This window comes from Hipposideros armiger, unplaced genomic scaffold (genome assembly GCF_001890085.2).
Source record: "Hipposideros armiger isolate ML-2016 unplaced genomic scaffold, ASM189008v1 scaffold_246, whole genome shotgun sequence".
Taxonomy (NCBI): Eukaryota; Metazoa; Chordata; class Mammalia; order Chiroptera; family Hipposideridae; genus Hipposideros; species Hipposideros armiger.
Window position 1 is genome coordinate 348,087 of NW_017731596.1, and position 25,753 is coordinate 373,839.

A 25,753-nucleotide genomic window follows, 5' to 3' on the forward strand; every position below is an offset into this window, starting at 1 on the left:
TAAACTCTCAGCTATTGCCCTCAGTAACAGTTTTACTGATATATCTCCTTGGGTAAGAAAAACAAAAGAAAAAATAAACATATGGGACTACATCAAACTAAAAAGTTTTTTCACAGCAAAGGAAACCATCAACAAAACAAAAAGACATCCTACTGAATGGGAGAAGATATTTGCCAATGACACATCTGATAAGGGGTTAATATCCAAAACTTATTTTAAAAAAACACAAAAAAAACAAACAATCCAATTAAAAAATGGGCAGAGGACCTGGATAGACATTTCTCTAAAGAGGACATACACATGACCAATAAACATATGAAAAGATGCTCAATATCCCTAATCATCAGAGAAACGCAAATAAAAACCACAATGAGATACCACCTCACTCCTGTCAGAATGGCCATCATCAATAAATCAACAAACAACAAGTGTTGGCGAGAGTGTGGGGGAAAGGGAACCCTTCTGTATTGTTGGTGGAATTGCAAATTGGTGCAGCCACTATGGAAAGCAGTGTGGGGGTTTCTCAAAAAATTAAAAATAGAACTACCATATGACCCAGCAATTCCACTTCTGGATAGTTATCCAAAGATCCAAAACACTAATTCAAAAAAATATATGCACCCCTATGTTTACTGCAGCGCTATTCACAATCGCCAAGATATGGAAACAACTGAAATGCCCATCAATGGACGATTGGATAAAGAAATTGTGGTACATTTATACAATGGAGTACTACTCCGCCATAAAAAAAGAATGAAATCTTACCACTTGCAACAACATGGATGGACCTAGAGGATATTATGCTGAGCAAAATAAGTCAGTCAGAGAAAGACAAATACTATATGATCTCACTTATATGTGGAATCTAAATAACAGAATAAAGGAACAAACAAAACAGAAATAGACTCATAGATACAGAGAACAAACTGATGGTTGCAAGATAGGAGGAGGTTGGGGGAATGGGGGAGAAAGGTGAAGGGATTTGGAAGTACAAATTGGTAGCTACAAAGTAGTCACAGGAATGTGAAATACAGTATGGGGAGTATAGTCTATAATGTTGTAAAAACTATGTATGGTATCAGATGGGTACTTTGAGATTATATGAATGCCTAAACACTGCGTTGCACACCTGAAACTAATATAAATAATATTGAATGTCAACTATAATTTAAGAGATATATATATACATATACATATAGTCATGAGATGCATAGTACAGCATAGGGAATATAGTCAATGGTATTGTAGTAGCTATGGATGGTATCAGATGCGTAGTAGACTTGGGGGGGTTACCACATATGAGGGGTGTAAATGTCTAAACATTATGTTGTTTTATACACCTGAACTAATTACACACACACACACACACACACACACACACACACACACACACCCGACATCAGACAATTAAGTTCATGAACTTTCCACCATGCGCTTACATGCAGAAGGTGGCAAAAAAATGTATACACATTTTAAGAGAGAAAAAAACTGTATTAAAATTGTAATACTCAGTATATACCAATAACTAGAGATGAATACAAGTCACGTGTGACTTCTGCAATTACAAGAGGTGCTCAAAGTGGTTCCCATCAGCATCCAGACACTTCTGATGATGGAGAACTACTGCTTGAGCAACTACTGCTAGCCAAAGTGTCCACTTGTAAACATTTTTTTGACACCCCCGGTATATATATCCAAATCCACAATTGTGGTGGGAGAATTTAAACATTCCTCTGTCAATAATTGATACAACAAGCAGGCAAAAAAAAAATGGTAGAATTGAATATCATGAATAACAAATATGTTGTAATGGATATATCTGGAAAATCTTCATGTTAGGTAATAAAGAAACACATTTATAAATTCAATAATATTCTGAACTGAAAGTTTATAAAAATATTAGATTTAAAAACATGTGGACTGCAACTAAAGCTGTATTTAGAAAGAAATGTATAGCCTTAACTACTGGGTTGTCAGAAAAGTCATGACGTATTTTTTCTATGTTTCTTGTTGCAAAAATGCGTCATGACTTTTCCGACAACCCAGTACATATATTAGAAAGGAAGAAAGGCTGAAAATTAGTGAGCTAAGAATCCATCTCAAGGAGTAAGAAAAGGAACAGCGAATAAAACCCAAAGAAAGTAGAAGACAAGCCAAAGGGTATAACACAATACAACAGAAGCATTTGCTATGTGATCTTAGCCTCGTTATAAATCGAGGAAGTTTTAATGAATTAAAACTTCAAGGAAATGCCATTATACACTCACTTCCTGGTAACCAGTAGCAGAGAAGGCAGGAAGTAAGTTCTACAGAAGATTGAAAGCAATGAAATCTCTCAGACTGTTTGTAGAACTAAATTAGTACAAACAATCTGGAAATCAATTTCATATTTTCTATTAAAGTTGAAAATATGTTTACCAGATGACCCAGCAATTCCACATTAGGAATATATACCCTAGAGAAATTATTGTATGTGGGCAGCGGGAGACATAACCAAGAATGTTGTTCATAGCACACTGCTCTTAACAGCCAACAGGTGAAAATAACCCAAATGTCCATCAACTGTAGAGGGTCAGTACATTCACACAATGGGATACCCTATGGCAATCTAAATAATTAAACCACAGCTATAAAGCTAAAAAATGAAAGAACAGACACACTCCACCCTACTGTTCAGGAAAGTGTCCATAAGCAGTGAAACGATCAAGACAGGTGAGGGGTTGATTATCAAAAGAATTGAGTTATTTCTTCAGGCAAGGGCGCAAAAGAAGCTTCTCGCATGCTGGTTCACCCAGTATGGTTTCATGTGTTCACCTTATAGTTAGTCAGTAAATTGTCCATAAGTTTCATATTTTGTGTATATTTCACCTTTTTCCAATTGTGAAGGAGGTAAAAGACAAAGAACATACACCAAAAACTCAATAATAGTTAAGTCTGGGGAGCATTTAGCATGCATTTTCTAAGTATAAATAAAACCCAAGAAACATCATGTATTTTTAAAAGTTAATGAAAAATCTGTGATGAATAATAAAATATCTGAAGAGGTAAGTCAGCTGTCCATCAGAAGTAAACAATGACCTCTTCCACTTTTTCGCCTCTAGGGGACAGTATCAGCCCTAGACAAGCGGTTCTCAGGCCTCCTGCATGTTACTTACCTGGAGAGCTTTTAAAACTCCCAATGCGAGGTGTAAAAAGTATAACTATTGCACTGTGTTGTCCAGCTGAAGCTAATTCTAAAAAATGTGTATTTCACAATAAAAAATGATAATAAAAAAAATTTCCAATGCAATAGACATTGCACCCCTCAGTGATAACCCCCTCCCCCAATCTATTGCCCCTCTGACATCATATATATCTATTACAAATCCATTGACTATACTCCCTATGCTATACTCCATATCCCGTGACTATATATACAATATATACATTAAGTTATAGTTGACATGAGGGGTAAAATATCTAACACATAGTTTGGCACACCTGAAACTAATAATAACAATAAAAATAAATAAATAAGCCACTTAAAAAAAAAACTCCCAATGCCCAGGATGTAGCCAGACCCATTCATTCAGAATCTCTCAGGAGAGACCCAAGCATCAGTATTTTTATAGTTCCTCAGCTGATTACAATTGTTCAGTCTGGGCTGTGAACCACTCTCCAGATCAACATAATCATGGGGATTTACCTTCTTTCATTATCCTTTAAATCATTATGTGTGTGTCAAGGCTCCTCATTTTGGCCAGTTTTTCCACAATTATTGGAGAGGGCAGGAAAGATTAACAATCAGTATCTGTATAATTAAAAGTGCTCTTGTGCCTAAGGAAAAGGCTGAGAGCTATATATAATCAAAGACCTATCATAGGTTTAATACATAGGTTTAACCATTACCCTTTCATATTCTCATTTAACTCTGAGGTTTGTCTAATATAACATGCTGCAGTGAGGCCTTTAACAATTTCATCTTTCTTGGTTTGCAGAGGCCTAGCTTTCTGCATAGTTGCTATTTAGTCAAACTGCGAAAATCCAAGAAAAGCCCTGTGAAAGTCACCTGGTTAATGTAGAAATGGTTTTGTGTGGTGGTGTTGGGAGTGGTAATGGTGAGTGGTAAGACTATAATTTAATATACATATAGTCACAGGGTATGGAGTACAGCATAGGGAATAGAGTCAATGGAATTGTAACAGCTATATATGACATCAAGGGGTAGTAGCTTGGAGGAGGGGAGTTATCACTTTGTGAGGGGTGTAAATGTCTAACTATTACATTGTTTTGTACACCTGAAACGGAGAAAAAAAGTGTATTAAAAAAAGAAGAAGAATTTCAGTATTTGGGAAGACTGTTTAAAACCAATTTAATTCAATCTTTGATGGTCAAAATTGGGTTTGAATGTACACCTTTTCCCTAAAATTTCCAAATCTTAATTAATTTTTTTAAAAGCTCTGAAATAAGATTGTTAGATTTCACTATATCATGCAATTATGGTCATTACACTTGGGCTTACGCAATAACATAATCTGTAGAAAACCCCTTTAATGCTAAAATTATTGTATTGCATTGAATACATTACTCACATGGCTCAAATAATGTTAAATATAATGTAGTACATGGTAAATTGGGGAATAATTTAAATTCTTCATATTGGCTATGTTTTCTGTTTTCTAGTGTCTTTTTAAAATTTATTTTGTAATTTTTATTAAATCTTTTGGCATAACATTGGTAATAACATTATATAAGCTTCAGGTGTACAGCTTTATAATACCTCATCTGCATATTCCATATGTGCTCACCACCCAGAGTCTAGTCTCCTTCTGTCACTTTTTATTTGACCCCCTTTACCCTCTTGGTCCGCCACCCACCCCCTTTCCCTTCTGGTAACCACCATTCTGTTGTCTATGTCTATGAGTTTGGCTTTTTTGTTTGTATGTTTATTTGTTGCTTTGTTTTATATCCCACATACAAGTGAAATTATATGGTACTGGTCCTTTTCCATCTGACTTATTTCACTTAGCATGACACCATCAAGATCCATCATTGTCACAAATAGCTCTGTTTCATCTTTTTTATGGCATTAACAGTTCACAAACTCGAGGTGTTAAATACCAGTAGGTAGCCATGTGTGCCCTTTGCCAAACCCACGTTCTACAAACACATTTGGGTTGGTATATTGCATTATTGCTGGGAGAAAATTTCCTTATCGTTTATTTTGTTTTTAAAGGTCTTAACTAAGGGTTGTAAATTGGCTGACTGAATAGGCTTCCTTGAGTTATACAAAGAGTAGTGGGTCACCCGCCTCTTCTTGTGCCCTCTGCCCCTGACTGGGGTCAGTAGGCATGCCACCATCCTCGGTAAAATGGGCCTGCCCATCATGGTTCTCATTAACAAGCATGGCTTCCTTTCATTACAGTTGTCAGTTATACCACTGGTAACATAAACCTCTAACATACTTTCTTATCTTTCTAATCCAGTTATGTTGTTTTGTCCCATCTTCATAATTCTCAAAAACTACAAATATTGCTTCATCACTCTTCATTTTAATCTGTCAAGCCATGTTTTAATGGCAATAAAGGTCTCTAATAAGAAAGTAAAATATATTGGTGTCAGGCTGTAGAGAAAAAAATTCAGTTGAATACACACCCCTGCTCACTGTGATAGCCGAAGATTTTGTGAAGGAAACACACACACTGTTTCATAATCGGCTAATTTAAATGTGCCCTCAGATACTAGTAACAAAGAGTACTTCTGCAGTTCACTGACACCTAAGCCACTTCCAAACTGGAGTGCAACCATTTCAACAAGTGGCCTCAAAAATCACTACCAGGAACAAAGAAAAACCCTAGAGAACTCACACCCGTTCTATGCTTCAACCCAGAAGCCACACCTGACATTTCTGCTTACAGTCTATTGGTTAGAACTGGTCACATGACCTCAACCTAGTAGCAGGAGAGGTACCATCTTCTGTTGTACCAGGAAGAAGAATCTTAAATGGACTTTGATAATTCTTTTTGTTTTAATGGGGAAATACAAAAGTTCCCTGGGAACTCACAACCAGAGTTCATAGGTTAATGTGAGAGCTCAGAAGGGAGGGCTTCAGGGAAGAAATCCAAAGCAACTGATGGTAAAGATACCTTTAATTTTATACCCCATGTAGCTTGTGTTTATTGAAACGGATAGAGTGGATTCACACTTGTCTTTGTCTTAATAAACAGAGCATTCTGAGCACAACTTAGCTTTGCCCTAGTGGTTACAAAAGCAGCTTGCTGCAGCGCAATTAAAAAAAAGCTGGGTCCCATTCTCCACCCTGCCAATTAACTAGAGAAACCTGAAGCAAGTCACAGTCCTGCTGAGTCTCAATTAACTTCCTCAACTGCAAAAGGGAAAAAATACACTTGTTCTGCCCAAATCAAAGGCTGTTGTGAAGGCTGTTGTGTATGAAAGTGTTTTCTAATGGTAAAGAGCTATTTTTAATTGATTGGGTTTGGGCTGTTTTGTTTGTTGGTTTGTTGGGGGTTTTTTTGTAGCAATTAGCTTCTTTTTCTATAACTCACCATGTTACAGTTTTGCTTTGAAAATAAGACAATAAATTAGGCAAACAAAATTTCACCCTGGAATGGGTCCTCTTTCTGTTTAATACTTTAAATGCAATCGACATAATAGTGAGTTTACAAATCTACATTTTTCTCCTTGGTTTAACATATCAAGCAAAAATATAATCCTCATATACACGGACCATTTTCAACTGAAAGTTTTGTTTTTGCTCTAAGCCTAATTGGTTGTGCCGCTGGCTTATAAATACAGTCTAAAGACTACAATGGGAGGTAATTTTCTCAGGTGCTTTTTTTTGTTTATTTTTTTTTTCCTTCTCACTATGGAAAGTATCTAACATATACTGTGGTAGGCAGACTAATGCCCTCCCTGCCACATGTCACACTGCAAAGAGGAGCTGAGGTTGTAGAATGAAGGTTGCTGATCATCTGACCTTGAGATGAGAGATGATCCTGGATTAACACAGTGAACCCAATATAATCACAAGGGGCCTTACAATCAGGAAACGTTTCCTTGCTGGTGAGAACCAGAGAGACAGCAGCGTGAGAAAGACTCAACCCGCCCTGGAGGATGTGAATATGAAGGAAGAGAGTCACAAGCCCAGGAACTGCCAGTTTCTAGAAGATGAAAAGACAAGAAAACAGCGTCTCCCTTGAGCCCCGGAGGAGGAATGCTGCTCTGCTCTGCGGGCCCCATGAGCGGAGCCCAGGGAGATCCATGTTGGAATTCTGACCTACAGAACTCTAAGATAATAAATTTACATTGTTTTAGAGTGCTACGTTTGTGGTTATTTCTCACAACACTTATAGAAAACTAATGTATATATGAAAGTAGAGAGAATAGTGTAACAACCGCCCATGTGCTCATTAGTCAACTTCAATAATTATCAACTCATCTTTCTTCATAGACACACCCACCGACTTCCTCCCTATTGTCAAATTATTTTGAAGCAAATTCTAGACTTTTTATCTTTTAATACTTAAATATTCCAGTATGTGTCTGTAAAAAAACAAGGACTCTTCTTTTAACATAACCATAATAGCATCTAAAATTTAATGATAACTCCATAATATTATCAAATATACAGTATAGGTTCACATTTCCCCCAATAATCTCAGAAATGTTTTATGAGTTTATGTGTGTGAATCAGAAGACACACACACACACACACACACACACACACACACCAAAAAAAAAAAAAAACCAGCCATAATTGCAATTGGTCAAAATGCTGCTTCGTTCTCTCTTAATCCATACCATCCTCCACCCCACCCTGCCACCACCTTTTTTTCCTCCTTACAGTGTATTTGTGGAAGAAACCAAGTTCTGTGTTTTGTAAAGTGTCCCACCAGCTGGGACTTCACTGTCTGCTCGCCTCTGCCATTAGTCAAAAGGTCCTTCTGTCCCCTATGTTTCCCACCCATTGGTAGTTGGAAAAAGAGGCTTGATACAATTCGGTTTTGTTTGGAAGGTTTTTTTGCAAGAATACTTCATAGGTGGTATTATTCAATTCTAACAGAAGGCCCATAAAATCTGGTTCTCTCGCTTTTCTGTGATTACATGTAGCCACTTAAAATTACTGCTTGTTCCATTACTTGAAAATTAAGGGTTGCAAAATGCGACACTCACATTCTATCATTCCTTTATTTGTTATCTTCAATACAGCTTTTAAAAGAAACTCATCTTCATCAAATATGTCGTCAATCTGCCTTAGGCCCAGGTGGCAAATATTTTTATCTCTGGGGTCCACACAGTCTCTGCAGCCACTCAACGCCATTGCGTAAAAGCTGCCTCCAACAACCCTCAAACCAATGAAATTAATTAATTAATTAAAATAAAAATAATAAAATGGCAATAACTACATGCCTATCAACAATTGCTTTCAATATAAATGGATTAAATGCTCTAATCAAAAACATAGGATGTGGGGAGTGGAGTCAATGGAATTGTAATAGATATGTATGCTGTCGGGGGATGGGGGGTGGTAGATTGGGGGAAGGGTGTTGTCACTTTGTGAGGGGTAAAAAGTATAATTATTACACTGTTTTGTACACCTGAAACTAATTTTTTTTAATGAGGAAAAAAAAGTTTGAAAAACAAAAAAATTAAAAAATAAACCATAGGGTGGCTGAATGGATGAGAAAACAAAACCCTTACATACGCTGCCTACAAGAGACTCACTTCAGATTGAAAGATACACACAGACTGAAAATAAAGGAATGGAAAAAGTTATTTCATGAAAATGAAAATGGGGGAAAAAAAGCTGGAGTAGCAATACTTATACCAGACAAAATAAACTTTAAAACAAAGGCTATAACAGCAGACAAATAAGGACCCAATAATCCCACTTTTGGATATTTATACAAAGAAACCCAAAACACTACTTCAAGTAGACTTGTGCATCCATATCTTCTTTGCAGCATTATTCATAATAGCCAAGATGTGGAGGTAGCCTGGTGTCCATCAAAGGATGAATGGATAAAGAAGAGGTGGTACATATAGACAATGGAATATTGCTCAGCCATGGAAGGGAATGGGTTCTTGCCATCTGTGGTGGCATGGAAGGACCTGAAGGGTATTGTGCTGACTGGATGGAGTAAGTCAGATAGAGACTGACAGATGCAATGTGATTTCGCTTATATGTGGAATCTAAAGAACAAAATAAACAAGCAAAACAGAAACAGACTCATAGATACAGAGAACATTTTGATGGTTGCCAGATGAGAGTGGGGGTGAGGGAGTGGGTGAAAATCGGGAAGGGATTAAGAAGTACAAATTGGTTGTTACACAGTAGTCATGAGGATGTAGGATGTAGCACAGGAATTCAGTCAGTAATATTATAATAACTATGTATGGCGTCGGGTGAGTACTAGATTTATCTGGGTGATAGATGGGAGGGGGTTTGGGAGACAGATAAAAAAGGTGAAGAGAATAAGTACAAATTGGTAGTTGTGAAATAGTCACAGGGATGGAAAGTACAGCACAGGGAATATAGCCAATGATATGGTAACAACTATGTACAGGGCCAGGTGGGTACTCGACTAGTCAGGGGGAGCACTTCTTAAATTATATAAATGTCTAACCACTATGCTGTACACCTGAAATTAATATAAAATAAAATTGAGTGTTAAATGTAATTGAAAAACTAAAAAGGGGGGGAAGGTGAAGGGGAATAAGAGGTCCAAGTTTCCATGTATAAAACAAATAACTCATGGGGATGTAATCTACAGCATGGAAAATAGAGTCAGTAATATTGTGATAGTGTGGTACAGTGTCCGATGGTTGCTGGACCTATGGTGATCACTTCTTTAGGTATATAAATGTTGAATAGCTACAGTGTACCCCTGAAACTGATATAATGTTGTATGTTAGCTATATATTTTAATAAAAATGTTTAAAAACAAAAATAGAATGAACACGCTAGCAATTATAACTCATTATGATAGCGAAAGAGCATTATGAAGTAGGGAAGTATAACTTACTCAACCACACCCATACTGATGTTTATTTGCTCTTATTTCCAGTTTTATGCTATAATCATGCTGCAGTAAAAAATCTCTGCCATGTGTCATTATATTCTAGTATCTTAACTTTATTGAAGAAATAAATAATAATGGGTCTATTCAGTCAAAATGAACGGAGAATTTGAAATTGAATATGTTATAGCAAAATGCTTTCCAAATCTTCCACAGAATTTATAGAATTGCTGATACTTTATCAGAGAGTCTTTTTTTTTTACACCTTTGCCATACTAGATGTTATTAAATGTTTTTAGATTTTTGCCTATCTGATGGGTGAGATTTGGATTATACTGCTACTGGTAGTGGTGGTGGTGTTATGATTATTATTTCATTTTTATAACAACAATTGAGATTTGGCATCTTTTCACACTTGGCCATTAGAATCACTTCTGTAAATTGATTGTTCTTATCCTGTTGAATGACTTCTATGGCTCTGTCACCCTTTTTTAAATAGATTTTTTGTACACCCTTGGACACTAGAAAAACTAACCCTTTGCCTATTATGTGAATAACAAGTATTTTCTCACCTTCCCCCCCCCAAAAAAAAAATGACAAGGTAGGGTGGGTCCCATGATAGTTCAGCCTAGTTTTCCTACAGTCTGTCTACAAACACACACTCTGGTCAGCAACAACTGCTGTGGGCAGAGGCCTCAGAGCAGTATGCTGTGGTTGTATCTTTAGTTTAGAACAAGGGTCGGTAAACTTTCGAGACAGAAGAGCCAATCCTGTCCCTCACAACAATTTAAAAATTATTCGAGAGCCATAAAACAAATGAAATCACCATTATGTGAAGAATAATAATATCCTTTAAACATTTTTATAAATGAAACTATGATAGTTTTATTTTCATTTTCAATTTTACTTCAGAGCCACATGTATGTACCCAAAGAGCCACATGTGGCTCGCGAGCTACAGTTTGCCAACCCCTGGTTTAGAACAAACTCATTTCTCAAGGTGCAGACAAAATGTTTGCAAAGCACTGGCCTTGGGCTGCATTTTAAATATGCCCAAATCCAGCCCAGCAGGTGACCAGTACATAATACATGATAGATAAGAAGGGATGGAGGAGTGGAGGGAGGACAAGCTAAACGCAAACCTAATACAATCGATATCACCTCTTTCTAGCCCCCATCTTCTGCCAGTTTTTGTTGCCATTTATCCAAAATTCCATTCTTGCCTGTCCCGCCAAAAAATTACAAATTCTTCTATTTTATCATCAGTCCCCTATTTTCCTACAATCCTTTACCTTAGGTAAGCCATTTTTGTTGGTAGAAAGTGAACAGTGTAATATCAGCAATTTTATATGGTTCCAGCTAATACTTATCTATTGGTTTACACAATCATGTTACACGTATTACCTCACTTAACTCTTCCCAGCAATTACTGAGTAGGGCCACTGTCCCCAAAAGCCTTCAGGGCCACAATGCTGTTCAAGCAGAGAATAAACAGAAACTTCTGTCATCTTAGAATTGGGAGTGGCCGCAGATGCCCAGTGAGAAGCGTGTTTGATCACGGTCCATAGACATGGGCGGGATGCATGGATATGCCAACTAGAATCTCCCAGAACTCTATAAAGAGTCATGGGTGCGTTACCACTGTGGTTTTCTACCGAAGTGACCCTTTCTCTACCCGCCTTATAGTTCCGCTCCCCAGGACAGTGCACCTGTATGAGCACTTCAGCACAATGACAGGATGTTCCTTTGTTCATCGCGACTCCAGGTGGCCAATGTGAAGGGAACTGTTGTCATGGTTCATTTCTTCTTTGGCTTCTTCAAAATCTAATGCAGGTCACTTTGTTGTAAAGTGGGGAGAATTCTAGTAGTTACTCAAATGAGAACTAAATGAAATAATGTAGATAAACCAATTTCTAAATGCTTATTAGCTGATCATGCAATAGTCAAGACTAGTGGACTCATGGGCAGAAAAAGTAGACAGCTACTTAAGAAGTATGTTTTAAGGGGTGTGAGAGAGGTTCCTCTCTCAAACATGAGCACACTGTTCTCTGTCATTTCATCGTTATTCCTTTTGTTTGCAGAGCTTTGCCTAACAATCTCTGGGTGGACTCTGGGCAGCATTCTTTCCTCAGGCCAAAGCAGCCCATCTTTAACCCATGAGGTTATGAAGACACTATGTTAATCAGTGTCTATAACCCCTCAAGGCCATAGAGCCACAGGAATGGGCCACGACTCAGGCACAGCCAACCATGGCTCTTCCATCAGCAACACGATTGACCAAGGCGTGGGCGTGGGACACAAGCCAGCCAATCAGAGAGCTTCTCAGGGATTGACCCTTCTCTTTCTGCAGGCTGTCACTGCAGAGTCCATGGCCTCCGTCACTGGGAGAGGACTTCATACAATGGGACACAAGGTTATCTGCAAACAAAAGTATGGGAGAGACTGCCTGCCAGGGATGCCTGGGGGTCCTCTCCACTTACACACTAGCTCCCCCTTCAACCCTGTGGGGTCCCCAGGAACCTGGTCAGCCAGGTGGGCCAACAAATTGCCCCTTGGATTGAAGCTTTTTGGAAAAAGTTTCTTTCATTTATCATTAAAAACATCGTAACTCAGGCAATTTTTTTTTCAAATTGTTATTTATATGAAGATCTACTTTATATCTTTACTAAGTAGTAATACCTGAATAGAGATTCCCACATACAGGGGACATCCAGAATGGGTCAAAGCAAAGTGATAAGAAAAGAGATGATATTTTTAATGGTCTTGCTAGAAAAACTAAAAATCTGGTGATCCTATGTCAGCCCCCCAAATTTCGGGGGTCCAACTGAGATAGATCATATTCCCACAAGGTTTATGATGATCTTTTACTTTCTCTCTGGTCTCATGGAAGAAGACTGAGTGGTCTCAACTTGTCTTTGAGACAGCTGTGTCTCCTTCAACTAAGACAAAGAATGAATTTAAGCCCAATTGCTAAGTGCACGTCATGCCACCAGGGGAGTACATCCAGCACCCAGGGTCACTCATCCATTATTAAGACCTTGGATGCAGGAAGCGGGTGTCACTGATCTTTTTCCTTTGCCTTCTCCCTTTTGGGAGCTTCTCACAGCAGTCTCCCTGCCTTTCAGACCTGGTCATTGGAACTGCAGGCCCACCCTCCTCATAAAATCAAGCACGTTCTGGCTCAGCTCTCACAAATCATAAGCTCCTTCATTTGTTCAGAAAAATGGCTTACTGTGTGAGAGGCACTGCTTTACATGCCAAGGTTATGGAGGAGAGAAACAATAGAGGTACACATGTATACTATGGTGTCTGGTAGAGATGAGTGATATGAAAAAAAATAGAGCAGAGTAAAGAAACGAGGGGAAGGTGACAGGAAAGAGGAGAGGCGATTATGGGCTGAATTGCATGCCCCTAAAATTCATATGTGAAGGGCTCAGAATGTGGCTGTATTTAGAGGTAAGGGCAAACGAAGTCATTGGGGTGGGCCCTCATCCAATCTGACTGCTGTCCTTACAAGAAGGGATTAGAACACAGACACACAGAGAGGGACAACCACGAGAGGACACAGGAAAACGGGATCCTCTACCTACACGTCAAGGAGAGCAGCCTCAGAAGGAGCCAGCCTGGCTGACACCTTGATCTTGGACTTCCAGCTTCCAGAACTGAGAACAAATATATTTCTGTTAAGTCACTCGGCCTGTGGTCCTCTGTACGGCAGCCCCCGTTGACGAATGCCACGGAAACGTAATAGGACTCAGAGGAAGTGTCCATGGGAGGAACAGAGGTCTGATCTGAGCTCTCTGCCCTGGAATGTGGCTGGCAGGGTGAGGAAGGGGAAGGGGCGACAGCAAAGGAACCAGGAGGTGAGGTGAGAGAAAATACAGCGGATGTGGGGTCCCAGAAGCCAGGGGCGGGGCGTCTGAGGGAGGGGCTGCGCTCGGGGCGTCAGATGGCACTGAGGGCTCCAGCAAGACGCAGTCGCCAGCCAGATGGCGAGCACTTGGAGACTCCACCAGAATGATTACTGTGCAGGGGCGAGGGGAGAGAAAATGGGGGCTGAGGATGAGAAGGCTGTCTTTGGAGAAGCTTTGGTGTTAAGGGAAGAAAAAGAGAAAGGGGAAAATGCTGGCAAAGGAAGGCGGTCTAGAAGGTTGTCTCTGAGTGGGAAGTGAGAGACAGCATGTTTGTGTGCTGTGAGAATGTTCTAGAAGGGAGGGAGCGACTGGAACTGCAGATAGGGTGGGAGGAGAGAGTAGAGTCTGTGAGGGGACGCAGAACGGCAGGTGGGGCAGGGAATTGCAGGCCACTGATCCCCAGAAGACATCCCCTCTCAGCCCATCTCCAGGCATCCCACGCCCCCTCCCCGCAACACAGCCTTGCACCCCCTGCCCGTCCGCTCCCACTCCCATTTTGTTTCTGAGACAGGCTGGGTTTGCAGCCTGCAAGCGCATAGGCGGACAGCGATTTCCAGGTCCGCAGTATCCCAAGAATTATGGCAAATACACGCTAACATCAAAGAAAACACATCGGTTTCAATCATTTTATTTCCACTTTAGTGACACTTTGAAAGATCACGGATCCAATCTACACCTCAGAGATAAGTTACCATGGAGATTCTAAAGGTACAATCATATCAATCTACAAAGGCTTGATTTCTTAAACTTAAATGATAGCTTTTAAAAAATATAAATATACCTGAGACAAAGAAAATTCCAAAGGACGCCTGCCTCCTAATGCTCTGAGCGTTTAATTCCCAACAGAATGCCCGGGCCTCTCCACTCACCTAAGGACCCTCCACAGGTTAGAGCCCCGTGTCTTTGTTTTCAAAATCCAAGTGAAACAAGAAATTTCCATTCCTTACAAAGTCAGCATGTCAAGGTTTTTCAGCATATTTTTCTAAACATGTAAAATGAAAGTCAAACTTTCAAAATATTTTCCCAAACACAAAATATAGAAAACATCATAAAAAAAAAAAAGATTGTCCAGTTTAGACCATACATTGCCCAATTTTCAGGAAGAGTGTACAAGGTTATCACATCTATCTACAGCTTAGAACTGACGTAAGTGGATTCTGCTATTTTAATAATTTAATTTTTATTAGATTATGTACCATTATTAATAAATCATAATACATATGCCCACTCCCACAATATGATAAGAGTCTAGCAGATCCTGCTAAAATACAGGGAGACATTTTCAAATATCGATCAGTATAACATATAAATTTATTTTTATTTCTTGTCTTTTAGGAAATACAAAATTTGACCACAGTCCCCTCCATTGGCATTAAATCATTTCTAGTCATGCTGGGTTTTTCTTGATGTCTCATTTGACCAAGTACAAAATAAGCCAATTTGTCCTCATCGGATATTTTCCAAAGCAGAATTTCACTGAGGGTGTCATCACCTCTTTGGTTTATCTCTTTGGGGACTAAATGACTAGACACCTGAGACCACTGGCCTCTCATTGACGTCCGCAGAGCCTGTGTGTGGCAGGAGCACCAGGCCAGGCTGTGTAGAAGCCACACTGGCACCCCAGCTCTGCATGCATCAGGCACCAATTTCTTAACCCTCCGTCGGGCGCAATGCAAAAGTTACGAGTTCAGGTGCAATGCACCTAAGATGAGTGTATGACACATTTATCTATTTAAATTGAAAATGAATGTAAATAACATGTAATCATGCTTATTATTTATTCAGAATGAAATTTTAATTTGCCACAAAGTAAAAACAATATATGTTTATTACATAAATTTGATATAAAAACCACAGAAATTCAAAACAATCTGTGAGATCAGTTGCGCCCGACGGAGGGTTTAAACCAGAGAAGGGGAGTGTGGGGAGGAGAACAAACAGACAATGCAAAACAATGTGACACCAAAAACTACATTTGGCTATGGAATTAATTTTTCCACTTATATTTAAGGTTGATTTTATCTGATAAGGAAGAAATTGGTTTGTTTTCATTAAAAACTAATTTGTTGTTTATCAGTATTCCAGTTGGCCGGCCCGAGGACGCATTCTTGCTCCCTCACCTCTGTGCCCATCCAGCCCTTCAAGGCTTTCTGGCCCACCCGGGACAGGCGGCTTCACCGCTCATTTTCAGGGCCAATCTGAGAACAGGGGCCCTTTTCTGGTAGTAACACTTGAAAAGCAGAAAACTAGAGAAGAACTCATGCTTCTAAGTTGCCAGGGACCACAAGCTTCAAATCTTTCCATCTATATTCAAACAGAGAATGTTAGCCTGTTTCCTCTCCCAGAGACTAACTGAGAGTTTATTTCAAATATATCTCAGCCCATGATAAATTTTCCTGCTGTTCACATACAGGTTTTTGAATCATGTGGAACCAAACAGAAACAAAAATAAGTGGCAATAACAATCTATAAAAGAGGTTCAGAAACTGGTGTTTGAAGGGAACTTACAGTTCACTAAATCGACACTAACCCACCCTTCTGTCTGAAAACCTCTTTTGTGAAATCGCCTTGAAACCCAATAGATAATTATCAGTGTCTCCTCTCCACCAAGCACCCCACCAGGGACCCGGACAGAGAGACGAGAAAGCCTGACAGAAGTTCACGATCTCCGGGAAAATTGCTGAGATGCCAGTCCTGATGCTGAATTATTTTTAAAAATAAATCATGAGAAACCAAATACTTCCAAATGGGACACATGGAGAAAAGATATATATCTTCTAATCCATTTTTCAAATGAGGAGGCACAGCAGCTGTTATATTGACTCAGACTTGTGAATTATTCCATCTATCACAGAGCCGTAGCATCTTCGTGTGGGGAACCCACAAGAATCACCCAGGCCTGGCCTTTCGCCTTTCAGCCTGTGGACCAAGGCTAAGTGTACAGATGACTAAACAGCGGTGCCCACACAGCTCTTGCTTGGAAGAAACACATCCATATTCAATAGGCTATTTGCTTTCTTCCACTTTATTTCACTCTTTCTTATTCTGTCTGGAAGTTGGTGTTCGGGAAAGTCTCTGAATAATGTGACTGCAGCCCATCCCTGCAGCCCGTGTTTCCACCACACCACAGGTGGCATGTGTCACATACCTGCTGTGTAATAAGTGTGCGACTGTGCAAAGGTGAGAACAAATGAGACCTCTCAAGCTCACGCTGTCGCCCTGGGGGCACCTGTTCTTTTACATCCCACGTAAGCAAATGTGGCCTTACTCTTTTTACTGCCCTTCACAGGTTCTTGGGTAGAGCAGAAAACATTTAGAAACCAGCTGCCACTGAGCACAGTGCCTCTAGTCAGTCTTGGATCACACACACACACACACACACACACACACACACACGCACACACACTGATAGAAGCCACATGTCTAGTGTTGAACCCACACTGTTTTGAGAGATGGCTTGTTTTGCAAGGGCTGTAGAGAGAGACAAGTGGAAAGTGGGCTGGATTGGACTGGAGGGGTTCCTGTTCTGAAGCCAGACACTTGGTTGAGACATCAGAGGGAGACATGAGTGACCCTCATGACCCTCAAGGTGGGGCTGATGAGGACAGGACAGGTTGGAGGACCCAGCTAAACAGGAGACTCTTGGGAACACCACAGATGACAAAGGGTTGAGTTCCAGAGGTCAGCTAGGACCAGGAAGGAGCAGATGGAGATGTGTGTCAACACAGAAAAGAAGTGGCGACACACAGGAAAACGGACAAGATGGCAGACCCGCTGGGCTGGGTCAGCCCTGAGCTGCCTGTGGAAGACACAGGGTGCTCTGCCCATCCTTGGGCACAATGGGAGGGCTCACCAACCTTGCTTTAGGGAAGGGCACGACCCTGAAGGCTAAGGGGCTGAGTCTCTACCATGTCTGAGCCCCTTGCAGCAAGTCACTGAGTCACTCTGAACCTCTGTCTCCTCAACTCAAAACTAGGGGACTAATTATAATAAGAATAGCTGCCTCAAAAGGCCACTGTGAAGATTCAATGAGAAAGAAAGTGTGGCAATGCTTTACGGTGTCTGTCCACAGAGAAGGCACTGAATAAACACTCCTTCCTTCTTTGCCAAGGTGATAAATGCTCTAATCATCTTTGTGACAATGTATATTTGCCCAGCTAGAGCTCTGTTTGCCAAGGACCTCAGCTTGACCCTTACTCCTGATATCTTGTAAAAAGCACTGAGCATATCTGCCCAATGAAGGAACAAATAAAAGAATGAAGGACTGGCGTGAGCTTTCTGAGGCTAATTTCTGACCCTGGAGATGCCGCAAACGGAAGGACTTATCAAAGTCCCTCCACTTTCCTGAGCCTTGCTTTTCTCACCTGTAAAAAGGAGGCTGCTTTTTAAACCGAGGATGCTCGCTAACGCACATTCCAGCTCCATTTTATTTTACCAGCTCAGATTTTCATACTTTCTGCAGTAACCAAGTCTAGAACACTGTGGTCTGCGATTTTGAAGAATGCCACAGGTACGAGATTTTCTCCAAGAGTGCCGAGGAAGATTCAAGGGAGAGAAAGGAGCAAGAACTGAAACGAAGTCTCAAAGACGCAGCCCAGAGATTTCTTGATTCACACACCGGTCACTATACATATGCCATCACTGTGCGCACCAAAACTCACAGCCCACACATTGGCCATCATCACAGCACCCAGTCACTGAGCGACCTATACGCACTGTCTCAACCAACACAGTAACCCTGTGAGGTGGGAACTACTGTGGCCCTATTTTTCGGATAAGAAAACTGAGGTCAAGAGAAGGTCGGTAACTTGCTTCTGGGAGTGAGGGAGGGAGGTAAAATTCAAACGCAGGCAGCCCGACCACACACAAGAGGATCAAAGAACTCACATAAAAATTCATTCATTTCACTTTAAAAGTCCATTTCAGTGCTTCTGTCAGCCTCTGGGGACAACTGGAGCAGTGCTAGGGTGCCCAGCAGGAGTTGGGCTCAATAATCTGACCTCTGGAATGGCCCACAGCTCATGGACAGGACAGGGTGCCCAATCACTCAGCTTCCTTGCATCTCAGTTTCTTAATCAGATCTGTTGTTTTTGCTTTGTTTGGGGGGGAGGGTGTGGGGGAGGGAGACTCTGAATGTAAAGCAGAGAACATCTTGAAAGGCAGTACAGATGTGAGACTGACATGAGGTCAAGGTGGTTAACCTCAGAGCATAAAGAAAGGAAAACCACCTTTTCCTTCCACAGTTTTCAACATGAATAGATGCTGTCGAGAAAAACGTGTGGCAGACAGGAAAGGGTAAGTGAAGTTTTCTAAGAATGAAATGACTATAATGCACAAAGGAGCGCCGGAGGGTTAGGGGCATTCCATTAGACCTGCGGACAACAGCGCCATCTACGAGAAGTAGCTGTGATATCAGGATTTCCACCCAAATTGCGGATGTAATTCATCTTAGATGTCTGTGAGGCTGGGTAGCGAGGGGACAATGTTCAGTAACTAAATAAAAGGCAGGAACTGCACTTTATAAAACGAAATGTCCTGCAATTTCTGCTGGTTGTCATGTTGAAGTGGTTTACTCCCTTCCATAGTGTACATACAGTTTCTTGGTTCAAGTAGAACGTATTCGATTAAACTTCAGTCTTCTATTATTAACCACAGTCCTTGAAATCTATACAGCAGGGCGCTTGTTTATCAGAGAAGCCGTCTCCTAACCCAGGCCAGGCTCTCAGCAATGAATCCCTTCAGTGGGGTCAGAGCAGACTGAGAAAGTGACGCCCTTCCTGGGTAACGGGGGACCCTCCACACACTTCATGCGTGGGCTGGCCAGGTCCCAGGACACCAAGCCATGGCCCCAAGTCCAGAACTCACTCACACAGCGCAAGAGAACTGACATTGCTTCGTGGTTCTGGTTTGGAACAATAACCTCAAATGTTGGCATAGTGTGGTTTTCAGTGTCCCCAGGATGCATATGTATGTAGTTATTCATATACAGAAGGCAACTGGGCTGAAAAGTCACTTTCATGATCCCACATACCTTTCCTGACAACTTGGTTTGTGGTTGTCATTCTCCTGGGACTAAAAGTTGGATACAGTTGAGGAAAAGAGGCTCATTTCTATAAGCATCAAAACAGGAGACGGTTGCAGATGAGGCCAGAGGGGCTGTGTGGGAGGCTGGGGACAGGCATGTGAAGGGCATTCCAGGGCTCTGTCTGCTTCTCAGTGCGTGAGGTTTGCCATTATAGAAAAGGTGGTGGGGGCATGAGTTCAAGAAGCACCCCCGTCCAGCACTTCCAGGTTTTCAGGTCACAGTTTTCTGTAAAAACACACCCATTTTCCCACTGATTGGTTCACCTGGAACAATAGGGTAGGCTATGCTTTAGAAATCCTTCCCCTTCCAGACGACGTTCACCTATTCCCCACTAAAACCACCTTCCATAAAGGGGCCATTGCAGTTCCATCCGGCAGATATTTATTGAGTACCTACTATGTGGCAGGAGCTGTGCGAGGAATGTGAGTGCATCCCTGATGAAAATGCAGATCCACTCCTGCACAAGGCTTCCGTTCAAGTGGAATGAAGTGTAAACAACGAACACAATAGATTTATGAAAAATAGACATGCCATACTTTGGTAGACATTGGTAAGTACAATGGAAAAAGCGTAACAAGGGAAGGGAGCTGAGTGGCACCTCGAGGGCAGGTCTCATCAAAAAGGCGATAAGCTGGCCACAGACCTGAAGGAGGCAAAGGAATGGGCCATGAGCGTATCTGCGGAAAGGGTGGTCCCGGCAGAGGAAACAGCCGGGCAAAGCCCCTGGGGGCGGGAGAGCGTGCCTGGGGTGCTCTAGGAAGAGCACGGAGGCCGGTGCGGCTGGAAGAGTGTCACGGCTCGGGGAGGCCGAGTGAGTGAGGGGAGAAGGGGTGAGGTCAGGGGCAGCAGAGGCAGGCGGTGATACTGAAGGTGTGGCTCCTACGCGGTGACATTCAGCCACGGGATGGTTTTGAGCAGAGAAGTGAGATGCTGTAATCTATATTTTCAAAGGGGACTCTGGACGCTGTTTGAGGAACAGACAAGGAGATGCAGTGATGGAAGCCAAGAGGCCGGGTAGAAGCTCCTGCAGCAACACAGGCGAGACGTGACAGGAGCTCAGACGAGGGGGCAGCAGGGGACATGGTGGGAAGTGGTCAGTTCCTGGGTATAATCTGAAAGGACAGCCAACAGTCTCTGTGGACGCCCCAGCTGAGAGAGGCGTCAGGGTGGCGGCAAGGATGGGGTGGCCGTCACCTGAGGTGGCGAAGGCAGCAGGTCAGGCGGATGAGGAGTGCGGGAGGGGCCATCAGAAGTCCTGTTTCGGATTGGCTCATTATGCAACGACATGTAGGCAGTAGAATGTGCAAGATGGAAGAGCAAACGCGAGCTCTGGGCTGCAGATTTACGGGGCGATATCAACACGATGAGGGGCATTTAAAACCCTGAGGGGGCATGAGACCCCCAGAGCACAGAGTGGAGCCAGGGAAGAAAGGAGGGCTGAAGGTGGGCCTGAGGCACTCCCGCCTTAGAAGTCAGAGTGAAGGCTCAGACAAGCAAAAAAGAAGGAAAAGGCCTGGCCAGCAAGTGGGAGAACTGTCCCGGAAGCCAGGAGTGAGGGCTGGGTCAGGAGCAGCAAGACCGGCTGTACTCGGCCCAGATGTGGACCGGGACCCGACCATGGACCCAGCAATGTAGGTCATCAGTGACCTCGATAAGAACCATCTCGGGGAGGGAAGGTCACCAAGGTCTAAGCAGAGGGGATTTCAGAAAGAATAGAAGAGGAATTTCAGACAACAAACACATAAAACCCCCCTTAGGGGTTGAAGTGCAAAAATGGGGCAGCAATGGGGCAGTAAGGGGATAAGGGGTGTCAAGGGAAGACGGATGATGTTTTTTTAGCTGGGAAGTGGCAGCATGCGTGCGTGCTTGTGCGGCCGTCCGGCAGAGAAGGGAAAATGGATAGCCAAGGTGAGCACGAGGCTGGGCCAGGTGTCTCACGCTCCAGGAGGAAAAAAGAGCTGGGAATCAAGTCCAAAAATGGAGGGGCTGGCACCACGGGTGCCCCCCAGTGACTCCTTTCTCCAGTCCCAGCGGAAGGCGGGATATCGGGGTTCCGACGCTAAGGGTAGGCATGTGTGGTGGCGGGCCAGGGAGGAAGCATCAGGACAGGCAGCCTGAGCAGCCGACGCACTGAGCTTCTGCATCCTCCTGGACACTGAGCGAGGGTCAGCGGACAGCCTGGGGGGCCACAGGACTGAGCGTTATCAACGCACAGTGCCCTCCACAGCTTGGGCTCACACCGTACTTCTGCTACTTTCAGTTATGTGACCCTCAACCTAGCGATTCACCCTCTCTCTCAGCCTTGGTTTCCTCACCTGTAAAAGTAGAGATACTGGCCGTAACCTCCCAGTAAAGCTGTTGTGAGCATTTAAGGAGGTGATACATGTACAGGCCTTGCTTATCTCAAGACCTGCACACAGCGTTTGTTATCACCATCGTTCCCATCTGGGTGCCTGTGGGTGAAGCCACCATACCACCAGGTGCCCCGTCTCCAACCCCACTCTGAAGCCAGTGTCTGGCGTCCATGGAAGAGCATGGCTTTGCCTCCGAAGTCATGCTTTCACAGCTTCTGACTCACATGGGCAAGGCAAGATGGGCGTCACAGAACAACCTGAGCTGGAGCCCGCATTCCCCAACAAGCTGTGAGGTCCTGGGCAAATGTCTGGGTCTCCTGCAGCTTTACTGTCCTCCTACATGAAGGCAGGATTGAATGAGCTTTTAGGTCCCCCAAATTCTATCACCATGAAATAAGGTTTCCCTCGAGGAAAACCTTCTTCAGTATATAAAGAAATAGAGTGGGGGAAACATGTGTTTGGCAGGAAATCCTTTAAGAAGACACTGAGGCTGTAGGTGGAGCCTTGCCTGCACTCTTGGGCCACAGTGGGCTGTGGGCTGATACTGAGAAGGCCAGACCCTGAGCCATCCACACAGAGGGCTCTGGCTTGGCTGGGCTCAGCCACATCTCACTCACCTGTCCCAGTGGCCACACGGACACACACAGACAAGGTGGACATCTAAGCACAGACCCAGCCCTACTACCAGACCAAAAGCTTCACCCTTAAAACCCACCAGTATCTTCCGGATCAGAGGCAGCCCATCCTATGGAACTAAGGGATGTAGCTATGGAAAAAGCTGAGCTTCAAAAAACACAAAGTCCCTGATGTTCCCACCTGAGAAGGAGGCTTCTTTGAACATGACCCAGAACATTTGGAACAGCCAGGAGAAGGAAACACACCTGCAAAGCAGCAGCTCAACCCAGACACAAAAAGCGCTGTGCAAAACAAGGTGCGAGCCCTCACTTAGCCATTTCACATCACCACAGCATGTTGCACCAAATATCTCTTCCTGAGTTCAGGCCAGAACTTACTCCAACATTTCTAAGTCACACGGCTACATTAGGCCTCTGCTTTGAGCGCTGGTCAAGTCAAGTCAGGTAAAGTACAAAATAAGAACCACGCTCTCCTGTGACCAGGAGCAAGGCAGCCGTGCATGGAATGTGCCAGTGGCTGCGTGGGAAAATGCCCTTGAAGAACAGGCTCAGACAACCCTCCAGGGAGAAGAAAACTGAAGGTTAAACTCCCCACCACAAAACTCACTTGTCTGTCTGCCACACAAGAAATTCAAAGATGAACTGGGGTCAGGCTAGGGAACTGGACACAGGAGGACCAACCCGTCTTGACCAGGGCTCACTTCAGCGCTCAGTGTCCAAGGGAGCCCTCTCAAAGACTTGACTTCAATCCACCTGAATTCCCAGGAAAGCTCCCAGAATCCTCCCCCAACTCGGCCTTGCACCCAGCTGCCCTCCAATTGGAACTCAGAGACCTACAGTAGACCGAGGGCATCTGAAGCAAACAGACGGGATGCCACATGTGGCTCAGAGGACGCCATGCTCTTGGGGAGCTCAGCAGCGTGGCCAAGAAGTCTGTACACCGGGCCAGGCTTTGCAATGATGTCTGACTGAAAAGTATAAAAACCGATTTCTGTCTGGAGCTGGCCGCTTCTCAGGGGCTGAGCTGTAGCCACGGCAGACATCTTCCAGGATGGGCTCTGCTATGAGCGGAGTATCATGTTGCTTGCTAATGGGGACTCAGTGTCCATCCAGGTCCATCGCAGAAATGAAGGGAGCTGGGGGGTAGGGGGCTGTTCACCCCAGTCTTAGCACTAAAGAGCACAAGGATTGGGAGCTGAGAAGGAGGAGGCTCCTGAAATAGACTGAAGGGTGCCTGTAGCAAGCCTGTCCTCTGAGCCTCCTCACCGCTAGTCTCTCCCAAGGGGGGGGAGGGGGGCGGACTGAGTCAGGGGCACCGGCTGGATTCTGACAGCCCTCGCTTTTCCTCCCTGCGCCTTCCTCCTTGTTGGCCATGAGTCTTGGGACAAATTCCTGTACCTCGATAAGCCACTGTTTTCTCCTGTATAAATGGGGACGATAACACCCACCACCTCACATGATGACAGCCCCTGAAATGAGAAAGCGTAGGTGTAACTCAAACACCCAGTATAACCGTGGAGGTACTTATGAGATGGAAATTCTTATTGCTTGGGGAACTAAGTGGGAACTCATCAGCGGTTTCACTTGAGCTCCCGTTCTAGTTCAGGTCTGGAACCCTACCGGGTGTCCTCCTCACCTTCCTTCCTCCCTCTCCCTTTCTCACTCCCTCCCTACCCCTGATGACTCTCAGCAACGCAATCCAAAGGTCTTTCCAAAACCATCACCGTGGGTTGTCTGAAGTGTGTCCAGATGGGCCCCGAGCCTCTCTCACTCAGCGGGACACTCTTCTCCCACAGAATTTTCCAGAGCCTGCCAGTAGCTCACCATCTCCTGAGGCTTGATAAAATGGCAGGCCACAATCTTCTTAAAACGGCACGTGGAGAAACTGAGCCCGTTCGGGAAGAAGGTCTGCTTGGAATGGAGTTCCTGCAGTCTGATTTTCAGTTTTGCCAGGCAGAGCCCCATGAAGACGTCTTCCAATTTAATGAAGGGGACGCTTTCAGAAACATTATACACCTGACTCGCAACATCGCCGGAAAAAACATAGCCCGTGCCGGAGCAAAAAGGCGGATACTTGTCCCACGGATATTCATATTTGCTGACAAACCACTTATTGTACTTTGACCTAATTGGAAATTCGTTCAACTTTAAGAAGCCAGTGAAAAACCTAGTTGTCCTGTTTTTCTTCAGCAGTAGCTCGGTCAGATAGTAGACGTTGACGAACATGTCGGAGTCTGTTTTCATCACGAAAGCCGCCTGAGGACAGAAGTGGTGGATCCACTCTATACCCATCATGGTCTTCAGAGTGAGGTTGAAATAAACATCCACAAAGTCCTTTTGGATGATATCGCGGTGTTGCTGGCCCTCCTTGGCCACCGCTTTTTCTATGTCCTGATTGGGGCTGCGTCCCAGGAGAAAGAATGTTTTTATCCGCTTTCCTCTCACAACCTTTTCTCCTCCCCAAGTGTCCCGGATGGCCAAGCGAGCAAGCATCTGTGCGTGGGATGATGTCACCAGCACTGCGAGGAACAGGGGATGCTGACGGCAGTCTACATCAGGCAGCTGGAGGAACTTCCCATTTTCTTTCTTGAAAACAACTAGCTCGTCTTTAAAAAGAGAAAAATTGTTCATGCTGAAATACAAACAAAGGGCTCCCAGAACAAAAAAGGAAATATATAGCAATCTCATCTTGACGTAGGCCATCTGAAAGGAACAGAATCAAATGGTTAGACCTTAAGGGCAGGAAG

General features: G+C 43.3%; 1 protein-coding gene across 2 annotated transcripts in view; it reads right to left on the bottom strand.

Moving 5' to 3' along the window:
- Positions 1–15,757: 15,757 nt before the first annotated feature.
- B3GALT5 (beta-1,3-galactosyltransferase 5) overlaps positions 15,758–25,753 on the bottom strand; it is a 43,362-nt gene continuing 33,366 nt past the window's right edge. For both annotated transcript variants that reach the window (XM_019655766.1, XM_019655768.1), the window contains one exon: positions 15,758–25,709. In XM_019655766.1, coding sequence (XP_019511311.1) covers positions 24,774–25,709 — 936 coding nt within the window. In that variant the 3' untranslated portion in view covers positions 15,758–24,773. The remainder of the gene's footprint in view (positions 25,710–25,753) is intronic.